This window comes from Colletotrichum lupini, chromosome 2 (genome assembly GCF_023278565.1).
Source record: "Colletotrichum lupini chromosome 2, complete sequence".
Taxonomy (NCBI): domain Eukaryota; kingdom Fungi; phylum Ascomycota; class Sordariomycetes; order Glomerellales; family Glomerellaceae; genus Colletotrichum; species Colletotrichum lupini.
This window is the reverse complement of record NC_064675.1, coordinates 4362530-4383707: the sequence shown is the minus strand read 5'-3', so window position 1 is coordinate 4383707 and position 21178 is coordinate 4362530. Positions and strand designations below refer to the sequence as shown.

General features: G+C 54.0%; 8 protein-coding genes across 8 annotated transcripts; 3 read left to right on the top strand and 5 right to left on the bottom strand.

The window, feature by feature from the left end:
- Positions 1 to 668: 668 nt before the first annotated feature.
- CLUP02_03631 (phosphatidylinositol-specific phospholipase C) lies at positions 669 to 2971 on the top strand (the record flags this gene model as incomplete). Its single annotated transcript, XM_049282651.1, has 2 exons — positions 669 to 2391; positions 2454 to 2971. 2 exons carry the CDS (start codon positions 669 to 671, stop codon positions 2969 to 2971), a joined length of 2241 nt encoding a protein of 746 aa, XP_049139794.1.
- Positions 2972 to 3520: 549 nt separating this feature from the next.
- Positions 3521 to 4528, bottom strand: CLUP02_03630 (mold-specific protein MS95; the record flags this gene model as incomplete). The annotated part of the gene is made up of 2 exons (XM_049282650.1): positions 3521 to 4444; positions 4505 to 4528. The coding sequence occupies 2 exons, from the start codon at positions 4526 to 4528 to the stop codon at positions 3521 to 3523; spliced, it is 948 nt and encodes a 315-aa protein (XP_049139793.1).
- A 2986-nt stretch (positions 4529 to 7514) lies between these two features.
- On the bottom strand, positions 7515 to 9095 carry CLUP02_03629 (histidine acid phosphatase; the record flags this gene model as incomplete). The annotated part of the gene is made up of 2 exons (XM_049282649.1): positions 7515 to 7628; positions 7683 to 9095. The coding sequence occupies 2 exons, from the start codon at positions 9093 to 9095 to the stop codon at positions 7515 to 7517; spliced, it is 1527 nt and encodes a 508-aa protein (XP_049139792.1).
- A 45-nt stretch (positions 9096 to 9140) lies between these two features.
- Positions 9141 to 9811, bottom strand: CLUP02_03628 (uncharacterized protein; the record flags this gene model as incomplete). Its single annotated transcript, XM_049282648.1, has 3 exons — positions 9141 to 9269; positions 9349 to 9569; positions 9688 to 9811. The coding sequence occupies 3 exons, from the start codon at positions 9809 to 9811 to the stop codon at positions 9141 to 9143; spliced, it is 474 nt and encodes a 157-aa protein (XP_049139791.1).
- Positions 9812 to 10265: 454 nt separating this feature from the next.
- Positions 10266 to 11715, top strand: CLUP02_03627 (uncharacterized protein; the record flags this gene model as incomplete). The annotated part of the gene is made up of 4 exons (XM_049282647.1): positions 10266 to 10319; positions 10539 to 10763; positions 10844 to 11012; positions 11549 to 11715. 4 exons carry the CDS (start codon positions 10266 to 10268, stop codon positions 11713 to 11715), a joined length of 615 nt encoding a protein of 204 aa, XP_049139790.1.
- A 100-nt stretch (positions 11716 to 11815) lies between these two features.
- On the top strand, positions 11816 to 14332 carry CLUP02_03626 (uncharacterized protein; the record flags this gene model as incomplete). The annotated part of the gene is made up of 1 exon (XM_049282646.1): positions 11816 to 14332. The coding sequence occupies one exon, from the start codon at positions 11816 to 11818 to the stop codon at positions 14330 to 14332; it is 2517 nt and encodes an 838-aa protein (XP_049139789.1).
- An 855-nt stretch (positions 14333 to 15187) lies between these two features.
- Positions 15188 to 18394, bottom strand: CLUP02_03625 (DNA ligase I; the record flags this gene model as incomplete). Its single annotated transcript, XM_049282645.1, has 5 exons — positions 15188 to 15724; positions 15795 to 16563; positions 16616 to 17771; positions 17834 to 17988; positions 18126 to 18394. The coding sequence occupies 5 exons, from the start codon at positions 18392 to 18394 to the stop codon at positions 15188 to 15190; spliced, it is 2886 nt and encodes a 961-aa protein (XP_049139788.1).
- Positions 18395 to 18762: 368 nt separating this feature from the next.
- CLUP02_03624 (pyruvate dehydrogenase E1 component) lies at positions 18763 to 20233 on the bottom strand (the record flags this gene model as incomplete). The annotated part of the gene is made up of 4 exons (XM_049282644.1): positions 18763 to 19271; positions 19330 to 19784; positions 19852 to 19985; positions 20102 to 20233. The coding sequence occupies 4 exons, from the start codon at positions 20231 to 20233 to the stop codon at positions 18763 to 18765; spliced, it is 1230 nt and encodes a 409-aa protein (XP_049139787.1).
- Between the last annotated feature and the right edge of the window lie 945 nt (positions 20234 to 21178).

The following is a 21178-nucleotide window of genomic DNA, read 5'->3' as shown; positions in this document are numbered from 1 at the left end:
GGGAAGGGGGGGAAAGGAGACTGACTGTCACTGGACGGGACGCCTCAGCTCACCACATTCCATGAGCGAGCTTTATACCGGCCCCCCTGAAGAAGAGAAAGGAGAACCACTTAGGTCTAGGCTGGTCGTGTTCCCACCCCTTGCCAAGCTGAAACATAACTGGGTTTTCTATTTTTTGCCCAAGCGGCGTAGCGGGTCAAAAATCAAGATTGAATGGCAGTCGTTTCCTAGGTCCCCTACCCATGGATCATCACCCACGACTGGACCTCTGTTTTGCTGGGGAAGGGGAAGCTTGGGGCGCGGGTTGACGTACTGCCCACATATTGACATTAGGACCTTCGGGACACCGAGCCGAGTACCTAGTCAGAGTAGCTTGGCCTTTTGGCTTGACTTACGTAGCTCCTGTAGCTCTCTTAACCTGGAAACCTTTTCTACGTTTTTTGTAGTATCACAAGCTCGCGCTACCTATGCCTAGTGGCTGATTGATACCGGGACACGAGACGCGGATTGTATCTCGTGGTTCAGCTTGCATCATCCATCGTGTCACTATTCTTGTTTTGTCGCCGTTCATCACAAATTTATTCCTGATCACCATTTTTGAACCTCTCCTCTCCTCTGTCTCTCCTCTTCACCGCCTCATCAAAGCCATCACTACAAAAAAACAGATCATGGCGGACGCAGCAGCACCAACAGCGCCGGCAGCGGCAACAGCACCGGCAGCAGCCCCCCTACCCCAGGGCACCATCGTGTCCGCAACATCGGACCCTTCCAAGCCCTCGCTGCGATACCAGGCCGGCGGCGGTGCCAGCGAGACGGAGCGCACCGTCAAGACGCTCGGCGACTCGGTCATACCGCACCTGACAAAGATCTTCAACGTCCACGCCGGCCAGGACGACAAGAAGTGGCACAAGGAGCAGATTGCCTCGTTTGTGAAGAACGTCCAGGCCGAGGAGACGCCCGAGTGCCTGGTGGCCAACACATCTGAAGCAGCAGCAGCAGGAGGAGCAGCAGCATCACCGCCAGAGGAACTCGACTTCAACGGCTTCCTCAACTACATGACCTCGTCCGCCTCGGCCATTACCAGACCCGTTCACGAGGAGGACCTGTCGTACCCGCTCTCTAGCTACTTTATCAGCTCCAGCCACAACACCTACCTGACGGGAAACCAGCTGTACAGCGAGTCGAGCACTGACGCGTACAGGAACGTGCTGGTGAGGGGGTGCCGGTGTATCGAGATTGACGTCTGGGACGGCGACGACTCGGACAATGAGGATGGCACGTCAGTGAGCAGCAGTGACGAGGAGGCCGTTGCCGCGGCTGCTGCTTCGGGGCAGGCGAAGCCGAAGAAGGAGAAGAGGAGCAAGCTTGCGATGCTCAGGGATAAGATGCCCGGGTCGCTGGCGAGTAGGCTGGAGAAGACTTCGTTGGGGAAGAAGATGGATGAGAGGATTGAAAAGTCTACGAGCCCGCCGACGGAGACGGCCACCACCCGGTCAGCTGGCACTACTGCCGCTCCCGCTCCATCTACGGCTACGGCTACCGCCTCTGCCGCGGAGAGCACCGCCGCTTCAACCACCCCCAAGGAAACGGCACTCGGGACGGAGCAACCGCCGTTGCAAAAGACCCCTTCGCCGAGGATGTTCCCCATCGAACCCCAGGTCTTCCACGGCTACACCCTCACCAAGGAGGTGCCCTTCCGGCATGTCTGCGAGACGATCCGCGCCTATGGTTTCCACTCGGCCGACACGCCCCTCATTGTCAGTCTCGAAGTGCACTGCAGCGCCGAGCAGCAGGAGATCATGGTGAAGATCATGGAGGATACCTGGGCTGGCCTGCTCGTTCCCACCCCGGACGTCGACGCCCCCGAGCTGCCGCGGCCTGCGGACCTAATGGGCAAGATCCTCGTGAAAGTCAAGTACGCACCACCGCCGGGGGGCTCTGGCGTGACTGGCGCGCAGGACGAAGACTCGGAGGAGGACGGCAAGACCACGCCACCGGCACCACCACCACCAAAAAGCAAAAAGGCGGCGGCGAAACCGTCCAAAATCATCCAGGCGCTCAGCAGGCTGGGCGTCTACACCCGCGGCGTGTCCTTCAAGTCCCTCACGCAGCCCGAGGCCTCGATGCCGACGCACATCTTCTCGCTGTCGGAGAAGGGCGTCATGGAGGTGCACGAGAAGCAGGGAGACGCGCTCTTCCACCACAATCGGCACTACCTGATGCGCGCGTACCCGTCGGGCCTGCGCATCGGGTCGTCCAACCTCGACGCGGCCGTCTTCTGGCGCAGGGGCATCCAGATTGTTGCGCTCAACTGGCAGAACTGGGACGAGGGGATGATGCTCAACGAGGGCATGTTTGCGGGTACCAAGGGTTATGTTTTGAAGCCTGAGGGTTGGTCATCCTTTTCTCCCTAATCATCTCTACAAGTATCTTATACTAACATCAATCCACAGGATACCGTTGCCTCAAAACCGGATCTACCCCAGACCCGTCCTCGCCCACCACCCCGCAAATCACCTACAAAACCCTCGACCTCCAGATCGACGTCCTCGCAGCCCAGAACCTGCCCCTCCCGCCAGGCGACACCCGCATCTCGGGCTTCAAGCCCTACGTCAAGGTCGAGATCCACGTCGAGTCCCCCGAGGAGCGTCTCCCGGGCGCACATATCAAGGACGACGGCCGCGAGCGCGAGGGCGAGTACAAGGCCAAGACCAAGTCGAACCGCGGCGTCGACCCGGATTTCAAGGGGGAGAGCTTGCAGTTCGCGGGGGTACCGGGCGTGGTCGAGGCGCTGACGTTTGTGAGGTTCACCGTTAGGGACGACGAGATTGGGCGGGATGATCTGGCTGCGTGGGCGGCGGTGCGGTTGGATCGGTTGAGGGCCGGGTATAGGTTTGTGCATCTTATGGATTGCGAGGGACGGTTGACGGACGGGGTTGTGCTTGTGAGGGTTACCAAGAAGTTGACGTGAGTTTTGTTGGCCCCCTTCCCGTCTCTTGGGAGGGCGGTGGTTTGAATGGGTCGAGGTGTTTCCATAGCGTAGCATTATTAGCATTCAAATTGGAGCATTATTAGCAGATTGTGGCTTTCACTTTCTAGGTACCTGTGTAAATATGGATTCATATCGGATCACTCATCAACAAATAAGCTCCGTTAAACACCAGAGAATCCGGTGTCGATCTCAGCTCGGCACAGCTTAATCTGAAGTTTGCGGGACGCAATCAAGCAGCGAAACCGAAGAAGAAACCGAAGAAGCATGATGTTTCCGACGTGAATAATCGAGCACAACAACGTAAAGACACTATTATTTGTCACTTGTTAATGTTGAATAAGATGATAGGTAGGTGGTGTTCAAATGGCATTAATATCTCATTCAGAGCTCGCTAGTACATAATCATCATCGAAAGATGAAAAAGGGGCTTCCGCATCAGAAGCATCCCCTTCAAGACAAAGTCCTATTTTCCACGTCAAACATCCCGATACAAACCAACGACAGGGCTACTAGATAGACTAGCAACATCTAGTAGTCATCGTTGTTGTTCCCGTACCCGGCGTTCTCACGCTTCGACTGGCCCTTGGACTCGAGCTTGTCGCTGTTGAGCAAATCACCCGCCTTCTCGAGGAACTTGCCGACCTTGCTGTCGCCGCCGCTCTTGTTGCTGCTGCCGTACGAGTCGGAGGTGTCGTTGTCCCTGCCACTGCTGCCGTAGGATCCCGTGTTGCCAGACGATCCGTAGCTGTTGTCGTTGTCGTTGTCCCTGCGGGAGGAGCCGTAGGATCCAGTGTTACCGGAGGAGCCGTAGCTGTCCTCGTTATCCTTGCGGGAGGAGCCGTAGGAGCCGGTGTTACCTGACGATCCATAGCTGTCGTCGTTGTCACGGCGGGTGGTGGAGGAGCCGTAGCTGTTATCGTTGTCGTTGTCCCTGCGGGAAGATCCGTAGGATCCAGTGTTGCCGGAGGAGCCGTAGCTGTCCGAGTTGTCGTTGTCGCGGCGGCTGGAGCTGGTGTTGCCGTATGAGAGGGAGTCGGCGCCGGCGAGGTTGGAGGAGGTGGAGTCGTCTCCGTAGGACGAGGTCTTGTTGCCGGAGCCGTAGGTGTCGTTGTCCGACTTGCGGGAGGAGCCGTAGCTGTTGTCATTGTCGTTGTCGCGGCGAGAAGAGCCGTACGAGTCCGAGGTATCGTTGTCCCTGCGAGACGAGCTCAGCCCCGAGGAGCCGTAGCTGTCCGAGGTGTCGTTGTCACGACGGGTCGACGAGCCGTAGCTCGAGTCGTTACCGCTGCGGCCCGTGTTGGAGGAGCCGTACGAGTCGTCGTTGTCGCGGCGGGTGGAGGAGCCGAAGCTGTTGTCGTTGTCGTTGTCACGGCGCGAGGAGCCGAAGCCGCCGGTGGTTCCCGAGGTGCCGTAGCTGTCCTCGTTGTCCCTGCGGGAGGAACCGTAGTTGGACTGGGGATGTGTTAGTGAGGGCAGCTTTGGGAGTAAGCATAGCATAGATATACTACTTACGTCGTCGTTGCCGCCGTAAGACATGATGTGTGAAGATCGGGAGGTGGTTTTTGGTTGTGAGATGAGTTGAGATGAGATGATGATGAGATTATGCTAAGCTATAATCACGTCCGATGAGATTGAGGGGTTCGAAGGGTATTTAAGAATCCAGATCGACTTCAGGCTGAGCCATGATGCTAATTACACTCCCACATGCGTTGGACCCTGTTATTCCAACCATCCATCCCCTCCTATCCCCGTAGGACCCCTCGGGGCCCTCCTCGATCGACAAGGCAGTGGTCCATCGAGCGAGGGTCGCACGCTAGGAAGATGTACGTTTACGCCATACCTGGAACCCCGTCATCCGCCTGTTGGGAACTCGGGAGTTGGGGGCCGGGAAAGAAGGAACGAGATGTGTAGTGGGAAGCTTGGTTGGTCACTCTGAGAAACCGGTCTTTTGCCTTGCCTAGCTGAAGGAGGATGGGGACCACCATGGGCGGTAATCTGGGAGACGTTGGACCATGTCGCGCCACTTGGCACGTCAATTGGAGAAGCGTTTGTGTATGCGTCCCTCCTAGGACAAAGTTGGACTAGGCCAAGATGCTGTCCATCAGCTTTGAAGGGGTGTGTCTTAGATGGTCAAGCGGGCAGGGCAGGACCAGGCTGCGGGATGGAACTGTATGAAAGTGGACTGCGAGATCCTTGATTTTCCCTTTCCGAGAGATGAGCGGGCAAAAGAGAAGGAAGCGCTCATGTCCTTTGCCTAGCAAGTATCGTCATGAGCGGGAGTTGATGCCGTCCTTTGCATCTTGTCGTGACTGAGGAATCGATAGCAACCAAGACGTTAGCTATCATCTCGAGGTTTGGTACCGAGTTGAAGGGCTCGGGTAACTGGCACATGGTCCACCATTATGTCGTCATTCCGGAGACACATTAACGCATCTCCAAGATGGAAAGGTGGGATCGAGAAACACCATCGTTCCTGACGGGCGTAACGACTGCGACTTGCAGTTGACGTGTCGGCAACGCCAACGTACCAGCGAGGATGTGCGAGCAAGGCACGCAATAGTCTCATCCGCAGGAAAGCCGGTGACACTACTCTCGATGTCTCTGGTCGTTGTACTCCGTAACCCCGCCACAGCTTAGAAAGGCAAGGTTGTCGAGCTTCGAGAGCTCTGGCCACGCTAGCTCTGCCAAGAAAACCTGATTTAAGCAAACATGGGACGGTACCAAGAGAGAGCTGGCGCCTTGTTCCTGCTGCAGTAGGCAGCATGTAATACTGCAGTAGGTAGAATTACCCGGTTTTTCTCGGCATGGCATCACATTGGTCCTGGAAGCAGGCACATCGGGAAGCGCTGCTGGTGTGGACGAGACGAATCGGGCTCCCTCCCCTCCCCCTTTTCGCCATCTAAGGTTCCTTTCCTTTCGTTCCCTTCCGAGAAGTAACCTGACGAAAAGATTGGGACAGTTGGGACTTCTTCCCACGGATTCGGCGCTGCCGGCGACGTCAACTTGGAACCCCACCTGTGCATCCAATGGTTGGATGGGGACGGTGGATCGGCCTGGGCTCCGGTACGGCGGTACCCCACCCGCCAGCTCGACAGGGGTTGACTGTGCCCTGCGGTCTCTCAAGGTGCAGAAACTATGTACCTCCCAGCCAGCGCCAACGACACCATCGCCAGCTGAGGTCCGCGATATTACCTGCAGCTGGCCAACTGCTTGGCTGGTCCAACTGTGTCTCCACGTGCTCCCGGCGAATCGACGGACCCCGCAAGGGCGTCTGGTGTCTTTGAGTTGGCTGGAAGATCGTGCCGGCTTCTCTTGTTGTTAGAGACTTTGTAGTTGAATGTCGCTTTGGAGCTTGGCTCTTTCGAGACATTCTACCCCGCGATGTCTGGAGCTATGGCCCTCTACCGTTGGCGCGTTCTGCCGCTCCTGGCGGCCCCCTCACTTTTCCCGTTCTAACTGATTTCTCTCCTTGTGTTAAGCAAAGGATCATAGATTATATCGAGGGCCGAATTCTTGGGCACTCTGCAGTGAGGACGACAGCCTTCTTGTCTGTTAAAATCGAAAATGACTCAGGAATATGATTTCTGATGACCTGCCTCGTCGCACTCATGCGGTCTAGCTCTGTTCATTGACAGTATCTCAGACAGGGCCGCAATCTCCCAGCCATGTCCAAACCACTACCGATGCTCTTAGGATACGGTGCCCTTCATCAACCAGCTTGCCTACATTTTGCTCACGGAAACGCGTAATGAACGGCTCGTGAGAGGGTCGTTCTTCAGAACAATAGCCCGCTTACACTGGCGTCTCATTTCATATCTTACTTACATTCAGCATCTTGACGCAGCAAGCGCCACTTTCCACACCCGGAAGATCACGAAGTAACGGACAATAGACTCTTACTTCCCAGCCCTACAGCACGCAGCAATCGTAATGCTCAGGATCTAACGCAATCCGGGCGTAGCTCGACAAAACTAGACCCCAGTACGACGTGCAGATATCACTCGTCCGTTGTCCGAGCATGCATGCTAAGGCTGGCTTCCAAACGCCGCGAAGCGTCTTGAGCAAGTAGATTCCAAGGACGACATGAGATGGCGAGATGTCCTTGAGATCTTGGCACCTGTTAAAATCCCACCATGAAAAGATCGGCCAAAGTTACCATGAGACATTATCACACATGTCTCTGTATTGTGTGATGGAACATCAAGCTTCTGGTTCAAAGGTCTTTAAAACCCATTTATGATCCTGAGCTTTGGGAGATCTCTCGCTCTAAACAGACATGTTACATGAGTACATAACTTCGCCCTTTAAGGATGGTCCTTGGCACACTCAACCCAAACACTAACGAAAAAGAGGAAATTCAACAGAAAAGCAATGGTTCTATGTAGATCGTGACGCTACTCAGGATGCGGTGACCTGCCACTCGTCTATGCACAAAGCACTTTCTTCTCTATCCTATGTAGTAATTACCACTGCTTGTTTCTCAATAATAAACTTTGGTAAAACTTAGCGGCTCTGAAAACCGTTAATATCCTGCCGGCTCGGGCTTGACCGGAAAGGCGGACGCATCATGGTTCCCACGACATTGGTTCTTCCAGTCAACAGGTGTGTACTTGTCGACAATGGACTTAAAGGCGGCCTGGGCCCGGGTCAGCCACACCAATCACTTCACAAACGAGGTCTGGGAGCTTACCAGAGTACAAAAGGACTCATCACCTTCAAGATGGTTGCCAGCAGCCTTGCAGCCGGGGATGATCACCGGCTCATCGTTGTACCGAAGCCTTACGTAGTAACCGTCTAGCTGCTTCTTCTCGGCATCTGTCAATGCGGGGGTCGGCTTACGGCCAATGCCTGGCGGAGCCGCACCCGGCGCCGGTGTACCAGCACGGCCGATGGAGAACCATGAGCCGAACCAGCCCGCATTCTTGGGTGCCTGCGTTGGAATTGATGAAACCTGGGGATCGCGGAACATCTCCACAGCGATGTGGCTCGTGAAAGGAGGCCATTTGTCTGGACCAAAGGCACCCAGGCTGGCTAGTATACCCGCAAGAGTGGTATCATGGCAGCCACTCATACCAAACTTGATAGGCTTGGGAGCTGCGCTAGCTTGCTTGATCTCGTAGGCTCCATCTGCCGGACTGTGTTCGACGCTTCCGACCATACGAGCGACAACATCGCCCATCAAGCCACCTATGCCAAGTGTGCGATACTCCTGGCTCTCGCCGTATCCGCTATACCATTCTTCTACACCAATTCTCTCAATAATGGAGAGTACCTTGGGATCGTAGAACTCCGAGGGTAGCTTCGTCTTCGGGCCGTGTGCGCGTGATGCGTTGATGGTATCCATGATTCCACTAAGCCTAGGCTTAGAATCAACTGCAATGAGTTTACCATCTTCCATCCATTTCCCGAGTTTCTTGTTCAAGTAGCCCATCTCTGGAGTATTGTTCCAGCGCTCGGCAGTCCGCTGGGCGAATGCGCGGGCGAGAATATTGAATCGCCGGCAGTGGCCTTCGTTGGGAAAGAGAGTCTCGTCTGGCTGTACCCGCCCTAGGATCGTGAGTGCGGGGAGATCGGGTGCCCGATGCCTAGCCGGATAGAGGCCAGAAATGGCTTGTTGAAGAGACTCCAGAGCTCGCGGGACCGGCGTTGACCTAAGATACAAAGACTCCGCGTCGGTGAGGTCTGTGGGCAAGAAGCTGAGTCGATCAACGTAGAGATCACGAAAGCGTTTGCCTAGTTGGTGGGTGGTCTCTCGGCCGCGGTCCGTAAGCATGCCATGATCACAGATATCGTCAAGCTCGCCCTTTGGGCCGGCAACGATTACAAGACTATCGTCTTTAGAACCGAATCCCTCGAGACGTCTCTTCCAATCGAGGTATGAGTATTCACCGGTGTCCGGATCGAGAACAGCATTTCGGAGGTGACGAACAACACTGCAATAGGGCCAGTACTCCGGAAGGCCGGTGTTGGAAAAGCGAGGGTTGACGGGAGTTCGTTCGCCGTGCCGGAGAAGGATCTGCACGAGCTGGAGCTTGAGCTGTGGAGGGTACAGCTGGCGCAGCTCGGCGTCGGTGTAAGGTTGGCGAGGTTCAAGGGTAGTCATAGCTTCGGAGATTATTCTACGGCTCGGATAGGTAGATGGAGGAGATCAGGGAGCCCGGAGGAATGCTTGCGCGACGAGGCCTGCCGGGGGGAGCACAATGAGTAAGCTCAACAAACAAGGTAATGCATGGGACGACGACAATGGCAATGGAGGGTGGGAAACGAAGCTCGAGAACTGTATGTGTTTGTGACAAGACGTTGGGGGAATCTGTTTGGCGAGGCGGTTTGGTCTAAGCCTCCTTGAGCTACCTTACCTTGTCCTTCCCTGGATGCTGGAGGGCAGTTGGGTAGGTACCTTGTGCTTTCCTTACGTACTCCATACTGCAAATCGCGGACGATGCATTGGATTTCGCGGGGCAGGGATGCGACACTGAAGCCGGGCCAACATGGCAGTCGCGGTCGCTGGCGGGTGAAGGCTTTCCATTGGGTTGGCGGCTTGGCCTGGCAATGACGTCCCTCATAGGTACAAAGGCACCTCAGAGATGCAGGTGCAAGCGCGGGTAAGGTCTTTAGCTGCACCTGCAGATGTGTCTGGTAATTAGTGGGGCGATAAGAAATGTTATCTGATGGGAAGGCCAAAGGCCAAAGTCCACCTCTGCCCAAACAGCACTGAAGCTCCAGGTCCGTCCGTGGGTGGGACTGGAAGCCACGGAGCGTGGAAACGTGCTTCGTGCTGGATGGCTCGGTATAGATTGCTGCGTTGGGCGTGCCGTACATCAGATCAGTCTAAGTACCTTAAAATCCGGAATCTGGAATCACCATGGAACGTCCAAGCAGGCCAATCTCAATCCTCGAGCCTCGAAGTTTGCAAGTTTGAGGTTACCATCAGGCCATTTGAGCGAGCTTACTTTTGCTAATAACACCTTATATCCGCATGTTCTCAGATACCCGAGATTGTGGTTTTTTTAATGTACTGTACCTAAGGCAGGCATGTCCGGTAGGCAAAGAGGTATAGATACCCATCTCCTCCTGAGACCGCATTTATGCATTCATGATGAGTTGACGCTGTGTATTTATACCTATCGACACATGTGAAATTGGTATTCTCCCAGTCCACCTGTACCCGTTCGCGCTGATAGTAATTCTCCATACCCCCTCCACAATTATAGGCATCAAAGTCAACCAGGGAAATCGACAGGAAAGCTTGACAAGCTGACTTGGGCCGATCGACATGGCAATGCCGGATCATCGGGTGCCGCAGGGTCCGTTGCTGCCGGCCGACCAAGTGGGCTATAGACATTGGCCAATGACGCAGGTTCCAATTGGTGGCTAAGACATGGTGGGGCGGGAGCTAAGACGCAGACAGCACATGTGATTATGTCAGTGGCATTGGGCAGAGAATGGAAGAAAGAGGCAAGAACCTTGGAAAAAAAGATACGCCCGCTGACTACGGAGTACTACACTTAAAAAAACAAGCATTACTCGAATCGCGGTCTCATCCTAGAACGAGGGACACCTAGCGGTTGGATCGTCCAGAGCGCCCCTGATGCAAAACAGCGCAACGGCGGAGAAGAAGACGAAGGCGAAGAAGATAAAGAACATGTGCTTGGCTTCTTCCAAGACCACGTCCCGCACACTGGCCTTGACAGAGCAAAAGCACAGCTGTCTGCGCAATAACTCTCCCACTTATTGCCGTTATCCGTGCCTCTCTGACAGAAAGGACGGTCCGGTATGGCAATTGGGAAGCAAATGTCGGTCGAGCGCGGAAGAAACAGCAGTGAGATGAAGACACAGCGATCTCTGGTCTAGCCGCATTCGATATTTGGCAGCCTGAGCCTGAGCCCCTTCCTGCCGGAGATCTATTCGATGTACTCCCGAGAAGGATGCCCCTGGTTCTCGGGCGAGGGAGGCGCAGCTCTGTGCATATCAGACTTCTGGTCTTTGCTCTTTAGCACCTACCGTCTACGCAACTACTACGGTACACAGCGGGAAGAACATCAGCAAGCTTCCCTTTCATGCTTCCATTCTTCAGGTTGTGCGGTCGTGTGTGTTGGCTATTACCCACACCTCGGACTGAGGCGAGGGTGGTACCTTGCCTTTCCTTAATCGAGTGTTCTGTCAAGGCACGCACGCACGTCAAAGGTAAGGTACATTCCTTAGTCCAAAGGTACGGATGGGTAGGACGGGAACAAGTGGGCACATGTGGGTTGCCTACCCTCCGTATAGATACGCGGTTAGGTACTCTACTTTTCTAAGTAGAAAGGTACGACTACCTTACGCACCCTACTACTACTGCTCCCTTAGCTTCTCCTTCTTATATCACCTACGCGGCGCTTCCCTACCCCTGCTCCAATTATCTGGTTCGTCATTGTCAAATCTACGTCTTCTCAGATCGGAGTGTTGTACTGATTCATCGTTTCTAAACGCTACCATCTCGTCACACACAACCTAAAGGCCCTACACCTCAGCAAGGCACATTTCTATCCTTTCCCCCTTGACTGGGCCGCCATATAGCCCTCGACCCAGCTTTTCCCCAGACTTTTGAGGTCCTCTTTTACCTCGCCTTGTCGGTTTTGACCTCTTGTTCAGGTCAATCTCCCGTACTGACCTCGGTGCAGCACCAGCTGGTGTCCACTCTCGCTCTTCCCAAAAAGGCCATTGAGCATGTGCCATTGAGCTAACACCCGGAACGCCCGGCTGCAAATTGCGACTTTTATAACTCTTATACACCCCGCGATCCGGCACCTCGATTTCTCAGCACGTTTGACGAGGAACCTCATAATGGTAGCTATGTCTCAAAAAGAAGGCGTCAGTGAAAGGAGGAGGTCTCCGTCTCCGATCCTAGAAAAAGTCCCATCTGAAGATCCAGTGTATGGTGACGATGACCAAGATGGCGCCCAGTCCGTTATGCAACCCGCATTGAGTGTTGCTGCAACCCGACTCACTTTACCACAAACATCCAAAGCTGAAAAGGCTGCTGCATTGGAGAGAGAGAGGGAAAGGAAGTCGTCCGGACTCTTCCTGCCTGGTAATACGAGTAGTGACGATTCCGCTAGCTCGCCAGAATTAACGCCCTTCCCCGATGAAATTCCTACCACTTTCGAGACCGAGTCGGACACTCCCATCTCACCGGCGCCGCCTCGCAGACGGGAGTCTCAAAAGCTCCAAAAAGCTAGGCCAGCCCCAAAGGAAGACCTGCCTTCACCATGGCAGTCGAGTCCACGGAACATGATATTTGGTGGTGGGGACGGCGAAGCGCCCAAGACCGCCCTCGAATCCATATCTTTTGGTCAAACCAGACATAAACGCTCATCTTCCACGGGAGCTGATGCGCTAAAGAAGTTTTCGAATGCTTTTTCTTCGTTCCCGGCTCCTTCGGCAATCTTCAATTCTTTATCCTTCTTTACTGCCGCCGCAGAGAAGGCGGAGCCGAAATCGACGACGACGACGACGACCGAACAGCGGAAATTTCCCCTGGCCCAGAGTAGAAGGCCTTATAACAGCACAGCTGCCATGTCTAGCGGTGCCAACGGTCTTCCTCGTGCGCAGACGATGGCCAATGAAGCATCCGGTAATCGTCCGTCTGTATCATCTGGGAGACCTTCTACCACAAGGCCCCGTGTTTTGAGACGAGTTACATCCGATGATTCGCTGCTGTACCACTCGCTATCCCGCACATCCTCTATTGGGGATGACGATGGCAGGTTTGATCACGTCAGAGAAATGGCCAATGTGAGGATGAAGGCAATCAAAGATAGTCTGCCCGAAAGACCAACGTTCAAAATGCCAAGCCTACCCAAACTTGGATCGTCACTCAAACTCAACGAAGACGCAACGGGCAAGACAATCCCTGAAGCCCCAGCACCCAAAGTCGATAACGACGGACTGTCAACTCTAGACAGAGTGCTGGAGACGTTGACTGGGGATATAGTAATTCTGGGTGGTTACCGTGGTTCGATTCTACGATCAGCAGAGCCTCCGCACCACCAACTATGGGCTCCAGTCAAAATCGGACTCAACATGAGGAAGGCGGACTTGGAGGTTGGCCTTGACCCCGAAGACGAAGAGTCAATGGAAGAGCGCATCATCCCGTCAGGCATGCTCCAGAACATCGGCCCAATCGACATTTCCAGAAAGTTGTTCAAGAAGATTGCCGCTTGCGAAAACGTTCGGAAAGGAAAGCTACGTTTACATGATTATGGCTACGACTGGAGACTGAGCCCTCATCTACTATCACGTAAAATGGTTGAGTTCTTGGAAAAGCTGCCATGCGACCAGGCGGATTCGAAAGAGCCCAGAGGTGCTCTTGTTTTGGCCCACAGTCTCGGTGGTCTCATCACCCGCCACGTCGTCAACCAGAGACCGGATCTGTTCTCCGGAGTGGTCTACGTTGGTACACCTCAGCGGTGCATCAACGTCCTGGGGCCCCTAAGAGACGGCGACGCAGTCCTCCTCAATGAGAAGATCTTGACTGCGCAGGTCAACTTCTCACTCAGAACATCCTTCGTGTTTCTGCCTGATGACGGCTTCTGTTTCGTCAATAAGGACACGAAGGAAGAGTACAATATCGACTTTCACGACGTAAACGAATGGATCAAATATCGTCTCACACCATGTATTGAGCCTCCGCTACCTTCCCTAGTCCCAAAGGAAAAGTCGACAACGTTCAGCTCTCTATTGTCGGTCCGCAGTCGCAGCTCAAGCGAGAAGAAACAAAACCATGTCTTGCCGCCATCAGTAACCGACGCGGCCCGGAGGGTAGAGCACGTCCGCGAAGGAGGCATCAACCCACAGATAGATGGCAACAAACCATCGCCATTCACAAAGGGGGCATCTGGCATAACTACGCCCCCCAACCGCGCCAGAAACATTGCCTACCTCGAGCGTACCCTTGCCGAGGTCAAGAGGTTCCGTCAAGAAACACAATTCGACCCAGCACTATCAGAGGCCAACGCGTACCCTCCTCTCGGTATCATCTACGGCAAGGAAGTCCCCACCGTGTACGCCGTCAAGGTCAGCAGCCGCGAGGCCATCTGCCATGCACAAGCCTACGACGACCTCATTTTCCGCGCCGGCGATGGCGTGGTTCTCGCGCGCGAGGCGCAGCTGCCAGAGGGGTACGAACTGGTACGCGGTGGGCGTGTCAGCACCGAGCGCGGACACTTGACCATGCTTGGTGACATGCCCGCCGTCGGCAAGGCGTTGGAGGCTGTGATCCGGGGCCGAAGGAAGGGCATCGGCATGGGGAAAGTCGTAAAGGAACATGTTAGTAAGAAAGGGGGTGTCGCTAGAGCCTAGAAAGTTTTCGTCCGGCCCTTTCGAGTTTGCATCCGTACAGGGGATAGGGTTAAAAGCCGAATTGTAGTGGTTTCTTGAGCCTCACTTGACCGCCCGCAGAACCCAGGGCCGAGTTTTTGTATAGCTTGTAGAATAGAAGGTGCTACAAATTACAAACATACATCTTATGACCCATCTTCCACAAGTCTTGTCAACACTGGTCGTGTCTGCTACTTCGCCATTGTACTAGATGAAATTGGGCTACTCTTCCACAACTGGTGTAGCACATGTCATCTGCACATTCATAATATACACATAAAATTCCCGATGCAAGGTTATTCTTGGCAGTGCACCCTGCAATGCTCGCATGAGGGAGGGGAAAAAAGAAAAGGGGGAAAAAGTAGAGACAGAAGAAAAAAAAGGCAGAGGCACAATGACGAACATCACACATGTGCATCTGCCGGCGCGGCGGCCGCATGCAAAGGCAAAGTAAATCTATACATGAACTATTTTGTTTTGCTTTTGGATCGACGCTTATACGTATTCCGCGGGATTGCGCTTTTCTCGTGAGACATGCGAGATAGGAGCAGAGGAACCGAGCAAAATACACGGGACGAATAGGCAAGGTATACATACACATGTCATTCGGTTTTAAGAAAGAAGTTGCATGTGTCTCCTTCTGTATGGTGCAAAGATTTGAACACATTTTGCAAGTACCTATGTATGTGATTTTGCAGACTAACAAGTCATGCTTCAACCTAACCCCTTTCCCGTCGTGATGAGCGGAAGCACCCGCATGTATTGGAATCCCGCCCAGAGCCATGTAAGAACGCCATGAATCGCCAATTCTTTCAGCGAAGATTGAAAAACTCGTAATTAATACTCGAAATCATCATCCACCGCAGGGCCCTTGCTCTTGGTCACGCTCTCCTGCTTGCGATACATCTCAGCCACCTGGCGACTGGACGTGGCCTCGTCGGCCTTCTTGTCGTCGCGCACTTTTATGAAGCGCGGGAATCGCAGACTGATTCCCTTTTCACCGCCGGGGTCGACACCTTCTTTGCACCCGGCCTTGTAGCGCGGGCTGAGCGTCAAATCGGCCGTCTTGACCTCCCAGACGTAACGAGGCTCGAACCACACGTCGGGCTGATGTTGCCCGCCCGAGGAATGTGCGTAAAACGGCTTTGGCCGGTCAATGACAATGTCCGAGAGCTGCTTGTGCAGTTCCTCGAGGACGGCCTCGGAGAATCCCGTGCCGATATTGCAGACGGTTTCATACGAATCAGACGACGGGTTGTAGCAGGCCAAGAGAAAGGCGCCGTAGACAGATGTACGCTTGCCTTTGCCGTAATATGCACCCAATACTACGAGATCAAGCGAGTCGCCGATGCCGCTTAAGTAATCCTTTTTGATCTAGAGATATGCAGTCAGCACGACAAATTATCGGCGCAGTGGACATCTCCAAGGGATCCAAGCGGCTTACCTTGAGCCAGTTTCGGCTCCTCTTGCTGGGCTCATACCCGCTCTCCGAGCCGTCTAACATCTTCACCATCAGACCTTCGCAAGACGCCTTGACACTCTCGTCGAGGAACACTTGGATCTGCTCCAACTCCCGTCCATCCATATGCGTAGCAAGGGCAAATTCACCCTCTACTGGCGCAAAGGCATTCAGCAGGAGCTCGCGACGCTCCCTGAGCGACTTCTCAACAATGGCCTCGCCGTTGAGATAAAGGAGATCGAAAGCAAAAACGCAGACCTTCACCTTGACATCTTCGATTTTGACATCCTTCTTCTTTCGCGTCATCAGCTGCTGGAAAGGAAGGACTTTCTTCTCGTCAACATCCCACGCGACTGTCTCACAGTCAAGGACGAAGCTCTTCGTATCCTCCTTGACCCAAGTGTGCAATTTGGTAAGGATATCGGGATACTTTTTGGAGAGATCTTCAGAGTTACGGGAAAAGATGGCAGCAACACCATTTGCCGCAGCGGTCGTAGCCCCTGGCAAAGATTGACTAATCTCCTCGTCCGCAGATTTCGCAACGTAATGGATCTGCGCTCGTTCGCCGTCGTACTTGTATTCACATGTGAAGGTCTGGTCCTCGAAGCGGTCCAGAACTTCAGTGATAGCTTTCGTTGGTTTTGCCAACATTGGCTTCAGGGGCACGCCGGGCTTCAGCTTGCAATGCTCGCGCAGATGCATGATGCCGTGTTCTACCATGGCGGGGATGATGACATCGTAACTCGGAAGTTCACTAAACAAGATTAATACGAGGATATGGGTAATTGTGAGACCAAGCCACAAACCTGTAGACCGTCTTGAGAACGGCCTCAGCCTGTTCCACGTCTGTCGTCTTGGGTACCTGACCTTTGGCGTCGGCCTCGTGGAAGACCACAGCTTGAGCCAAAGACACCAGAACAGACCTCTCTGCCAGTCCCAATCGAAGTTTACCCTCGAGGAATCGGACAAGATACTTGGCTTCGCTGGGACCGCCTTTGTCCTTCGTGATATCCACCTTTCCGGAGGAATGGGAATCGGCTGCTGATAGTAATTTCTTGATGGCGTCAACCTTACGGCCCTGGGCACCATTGCCAGAAACAGTGGCGATGCCCATGAGACCCTTGTGAACTCCCTGTATCGTCAAAGCTTTGGGCTTGAACATGGTTGGCTGTGTTGATCTACTCTTGACGGCAACGAGGCCGAGATCTCCAATCTCCTTCTGGTCTTGCTTGATGACTGCGAGGCTTCGTCCCGTGGATTCACCAATGGACTTCATGATGAGCGACTCACCAATGCCCAGCTCAATACCGGCATAGTCAGGAGCCAGCTTGTTGATCATGAGCAGAACAGTGGGAAGAAGATCGTCGGGGGTCAGACGCAGAACCTGTCGGAGGAATAGCGAACAGTGTGCCATAATCTCGAGCCGCTTGGTCGTGAGCTCGATCAGAGAAAAGGTGGTACAGAGCGCGGCATAGGGAACTGGTTCGCCCGCCTTCCAGTCGGGATATGGGTCCTTTGTTTGGGTCTTCAGTTTCATCTGCACCTTTTCCAAGGCCTTCTTCTTCTTCGCTGCCGTAGGCTTGGCCTCCTCTTCGTCGTCTTCAACTACGTCGTCTTCTGACGCAGACTCCGTTGCATCCTCCTTATCGTCCTCCACGACAGGTGTAGGAGACTTGGCGCTTTTCTTCGGTTGGGCAGTCTTGGATGCGTTTGCGGCCTTTACAGGCTTCTCTGTGCCGTTCTTTCTGGCCTGGGAGGTCTTTGGTGATTTTGATCGGGACTTGCTAGGAGCTTCGTCCATCACTTCATCTTCGTCCTCGTCCTCAATTGCACGTTTGCGGCCTCTGCGCGGTCTCTTTGTGGCAGGCTCATCGTCCTCATCCTCTTCCACAATCTCATTCTTGACCTTCGGGCTCGATGCTTGTACGGCGGGACTCGGGCTTCTGGTACGTTTCCGCGGCTCTGTAGTAGACTCGTTATTCAATTGAAACAGGAGACGTCCATCGTATGAAATGACAACATACTGCTAGGAGATGCCCGTGTCTCAGCGGCATCTTTGTCTGCATCGACCTCCTCTTCGACCTCCTTCTTAACCTCCTTCTTCGGGGCTGTCTTGGTGGCGAAGCTCAGCTTGCTCTGCTGGGGTTCGGGCTTGGATCCTTTCGCTCCGAAGAACTTTCTGTAGAGCTCTGTCAGCAGGCGGTCCTTGACACCACACGATGGCTAGAATTGGAAATAATTCCATTGCATCCGTGGTAGTCCTAGGAGCATTGTCCTTTCACACACCCCAACGTTGTCTGAGATGGCTTGACGTACCCCAGCGTCGCCTGCTTTGGCGCCATTGTGATGGCTGGTCGAGTGTAGATAGTGAAGAGTCGAAAGCTGGTATGAAACGCTGACCCAAGTACGTTTCTTTGACCGATTGAACTGTTCAGAAGGCGGGGAAGAGCAGACATGAAGGTTGTAGGAGGACCCTGGGGAACCTCGACGCGCTTGGAGCAGAAGAATCGCGTTAAGAGCTCCAGCCTGGTGACGCGAAAAGGACCCGTAGCTGCACGGGCCCACAGAAACTTTCCAGGCAGCATGGGCAGGTACGGTAGGCACGGTAGGCACGGTAGGCAGCGACCTGGACCACCACTGCGCCGCTTCGGGAAAGTTTTCTGAACCACCCCGATTGGGCTTAATGCACTGGAAGAAGACTGCCCGTTGTCGGTCTATTGTAAGTGCGCCGTGCCGAGAGGAGCTTTTCAAATTTTATGAGGCATGAGCAATGTGCATGTCATATCACAGTGTGCTGGATGTCACAAAGAGGGACTAAGAATTTGTCGAACCAGGAGGATATCTGCAGACCCTGGCCATGTTCAGATTGTGACCACTTCACCCTCTCTAGCTAGTAGGTATTGTACAATAGGACAGAAAGGTTAGGAAACAATTATTCATCATGCGCAGGAATTTAGTTGAAGTAGTAGGTCTCATCAGGGGTGCGGCCGCGGATGAACTGAGGCTCGGTACCGGGGACGTAGATGTCCTCGTAGAGAATCTTGGGGGTGGTGTCGGGGACGGCCATGGCCTCAGCAGCGGCAACCTCCTCGTTGACAAAGCTGCGGGCCTCCTTGTCAATGGTCTTGAGCTCGTCCTCAGTGACAACCTCCCAGTCCATGATCTTCTGCTTGAGGCCGGCGATGGGGTCGTTGGTGGAACGCATGCGCTGGATCTCCTCACGAGTACGGTAGGTGGTACCAGGGTCGGACATGGAGTGACCACCGTAGCGGTAGGTAACGTACTCGAGGACGAGGGGTCCGTTCTCGGCAACAGCGTAGTCCTTTCCGTACTTGACGGCGGCCTTGACGGCGAGGACGTCCATGCCGTTGACCTTGAGTCCAGGAATGTACTGCCCGCGCTTGTAGTAATCTGTGAGGGCTGATGAACGAGCAGCAGCGGTACCCATACCGTACTTGTTGTCTGGGGAAGTTCGTTAGCATGGCCGATGCGATGACCTTTCATAACGTTCAAAACTCACTCTCGCAGCCGAACAGGGCGGGCAAGTTCCAGAGCTTAGCCATGTTGAAAGCCTCGAAGACCTGGCCCTGGTTGCTGGCACCGTCACCGTACAGGATAACGGAGGCGTTCTTGCGACCAGTGTACTTGTGGGCGAAAGCCAGACCAGCACCGACGGGCACCTGTGCACCGACGATACCGTTGCCACCGTAGAAACCCTTGGTGAACATGTGCATGGAACCTCCCTTGCCGTACGCAATACCCTCGCGGCGGCCCAACAGCTCACCAATGATGGAGCGGACGGTACCGCCACGCATGTAGGCGAAGCCGTGGCAACGGTAAGCAGTGATCAAGTCATCCTCGCGGGTAAGAGCGTGCTCAATGCCGACAGCGACAGCCTCCTGACCGGTGGACAAGTGGCAGAAACCACGAATCTTCTTCTCCTTGTACAAGCGATCGGCGGCCATCTCGAGTTGTCTGCGCAAAGGGTGAGTAACAAAGCTAAAGCGAATACGTTTTCGCAGAGAGACAAATTTGTCCGTACCTGACAACAACCATATCCTTGTACATCTGCTTCAGTTCCTTCTTCGTGACATCGAGGGTGTACGGCGGGGGGTCGAGCTGGTAGGTCTCGAAGCTCTCATCGCTCAGGGTGATCTGGAAAGGCTCATCGTCGGACTAGAATAGGATTGCAGGTTAGCAGGATGCAATTGAGCATGCCTCCATATCCAGGGGCGTTTTGTTGTCGCAGCATGTCCGGCGAATGTGGCGATGGGAAAAGAGCGCAAACTGACCTGGGGAACTCCCTTCTCCAAAGTTGCCGATGCAGCGTTGGTGGTGACGGACCGGGATGCAGCAGCAAAAGTGGCCGGGGCGCGAGTGCGCAGAGGCACTGCTCTGTTTAACCTGATCGCGCGGGAGAACATCGTGGGGGTGGTGATGATGGAGCCTCCGGACGATGAGGATGAGAAGGGTTCGGGGGAAGGAGGGTGATAACAAATTATTTGGTCGCTGGAGCTCCGAAAAATCGCGGCGTTGGTTGGGAAGGGAGCTGCTGCTTGTTGAAAACTACTAGTCCGTATGTGGCTAGCCTGCTTACACGTGACCTTGCCTCAACGGGATTTGCGAGGTGTGAACTTCGAGCGCGCTGTGACTTTGGCGGGCCTGGCTTCCAACGGTCGGTCATATTCTCGCACGGGTCCCATCGAGTTCGCATTCAGTGGACAGCGAGAGCGGCCTTCGGAGATAGCAGGGAAACAGAACCCAGCACTGGGTCCAATCGCCGCGAAAACCCAAACCCCTACCTTACTCTATCCGTAATAAGTTACCTCAATAAGAGCAGATTAAGACGAAATATGGCTTCCGATCGGAGGTACCTTAGTCACTAGGTACTTAGGAATGCCATTGAACTTGAATGATGCCACAGGTTATCCAACTCAATGGGGGCATTTCCCCATCCTTCGCATATGCCATGTCCCGTGGTTGCAAGGAATGATTACAAAATCCACAATGGCAGCGGCTTTATACTTTGTCCATGTACGGATAGGCACAACAGAAAAGTACGTCAGATTAAGTACCTTACTCATCGCACATCAAACCGGAACTCCGTGCATCGAGCTCAAGCCTCAAGCCGCAAGTCCATCACACCTGTTCTGAGGCGGTATATAACTCTATAATACGCTACCTCGGGGTATATTAAAGGTCTGGCTTGGCTGACCGCATGCTCAAATTTGCTTGAGCTCGCATCCTGAAGTCTTAATCCTTCGATTGTCGCCAATTAAACCACTGAAATTGCATCCCCAATGCTGTCAAACCCATGCTGGCCATCCTTTGAAATGCACATGATGCTTCCTGACCAACTCCAAAAAAGA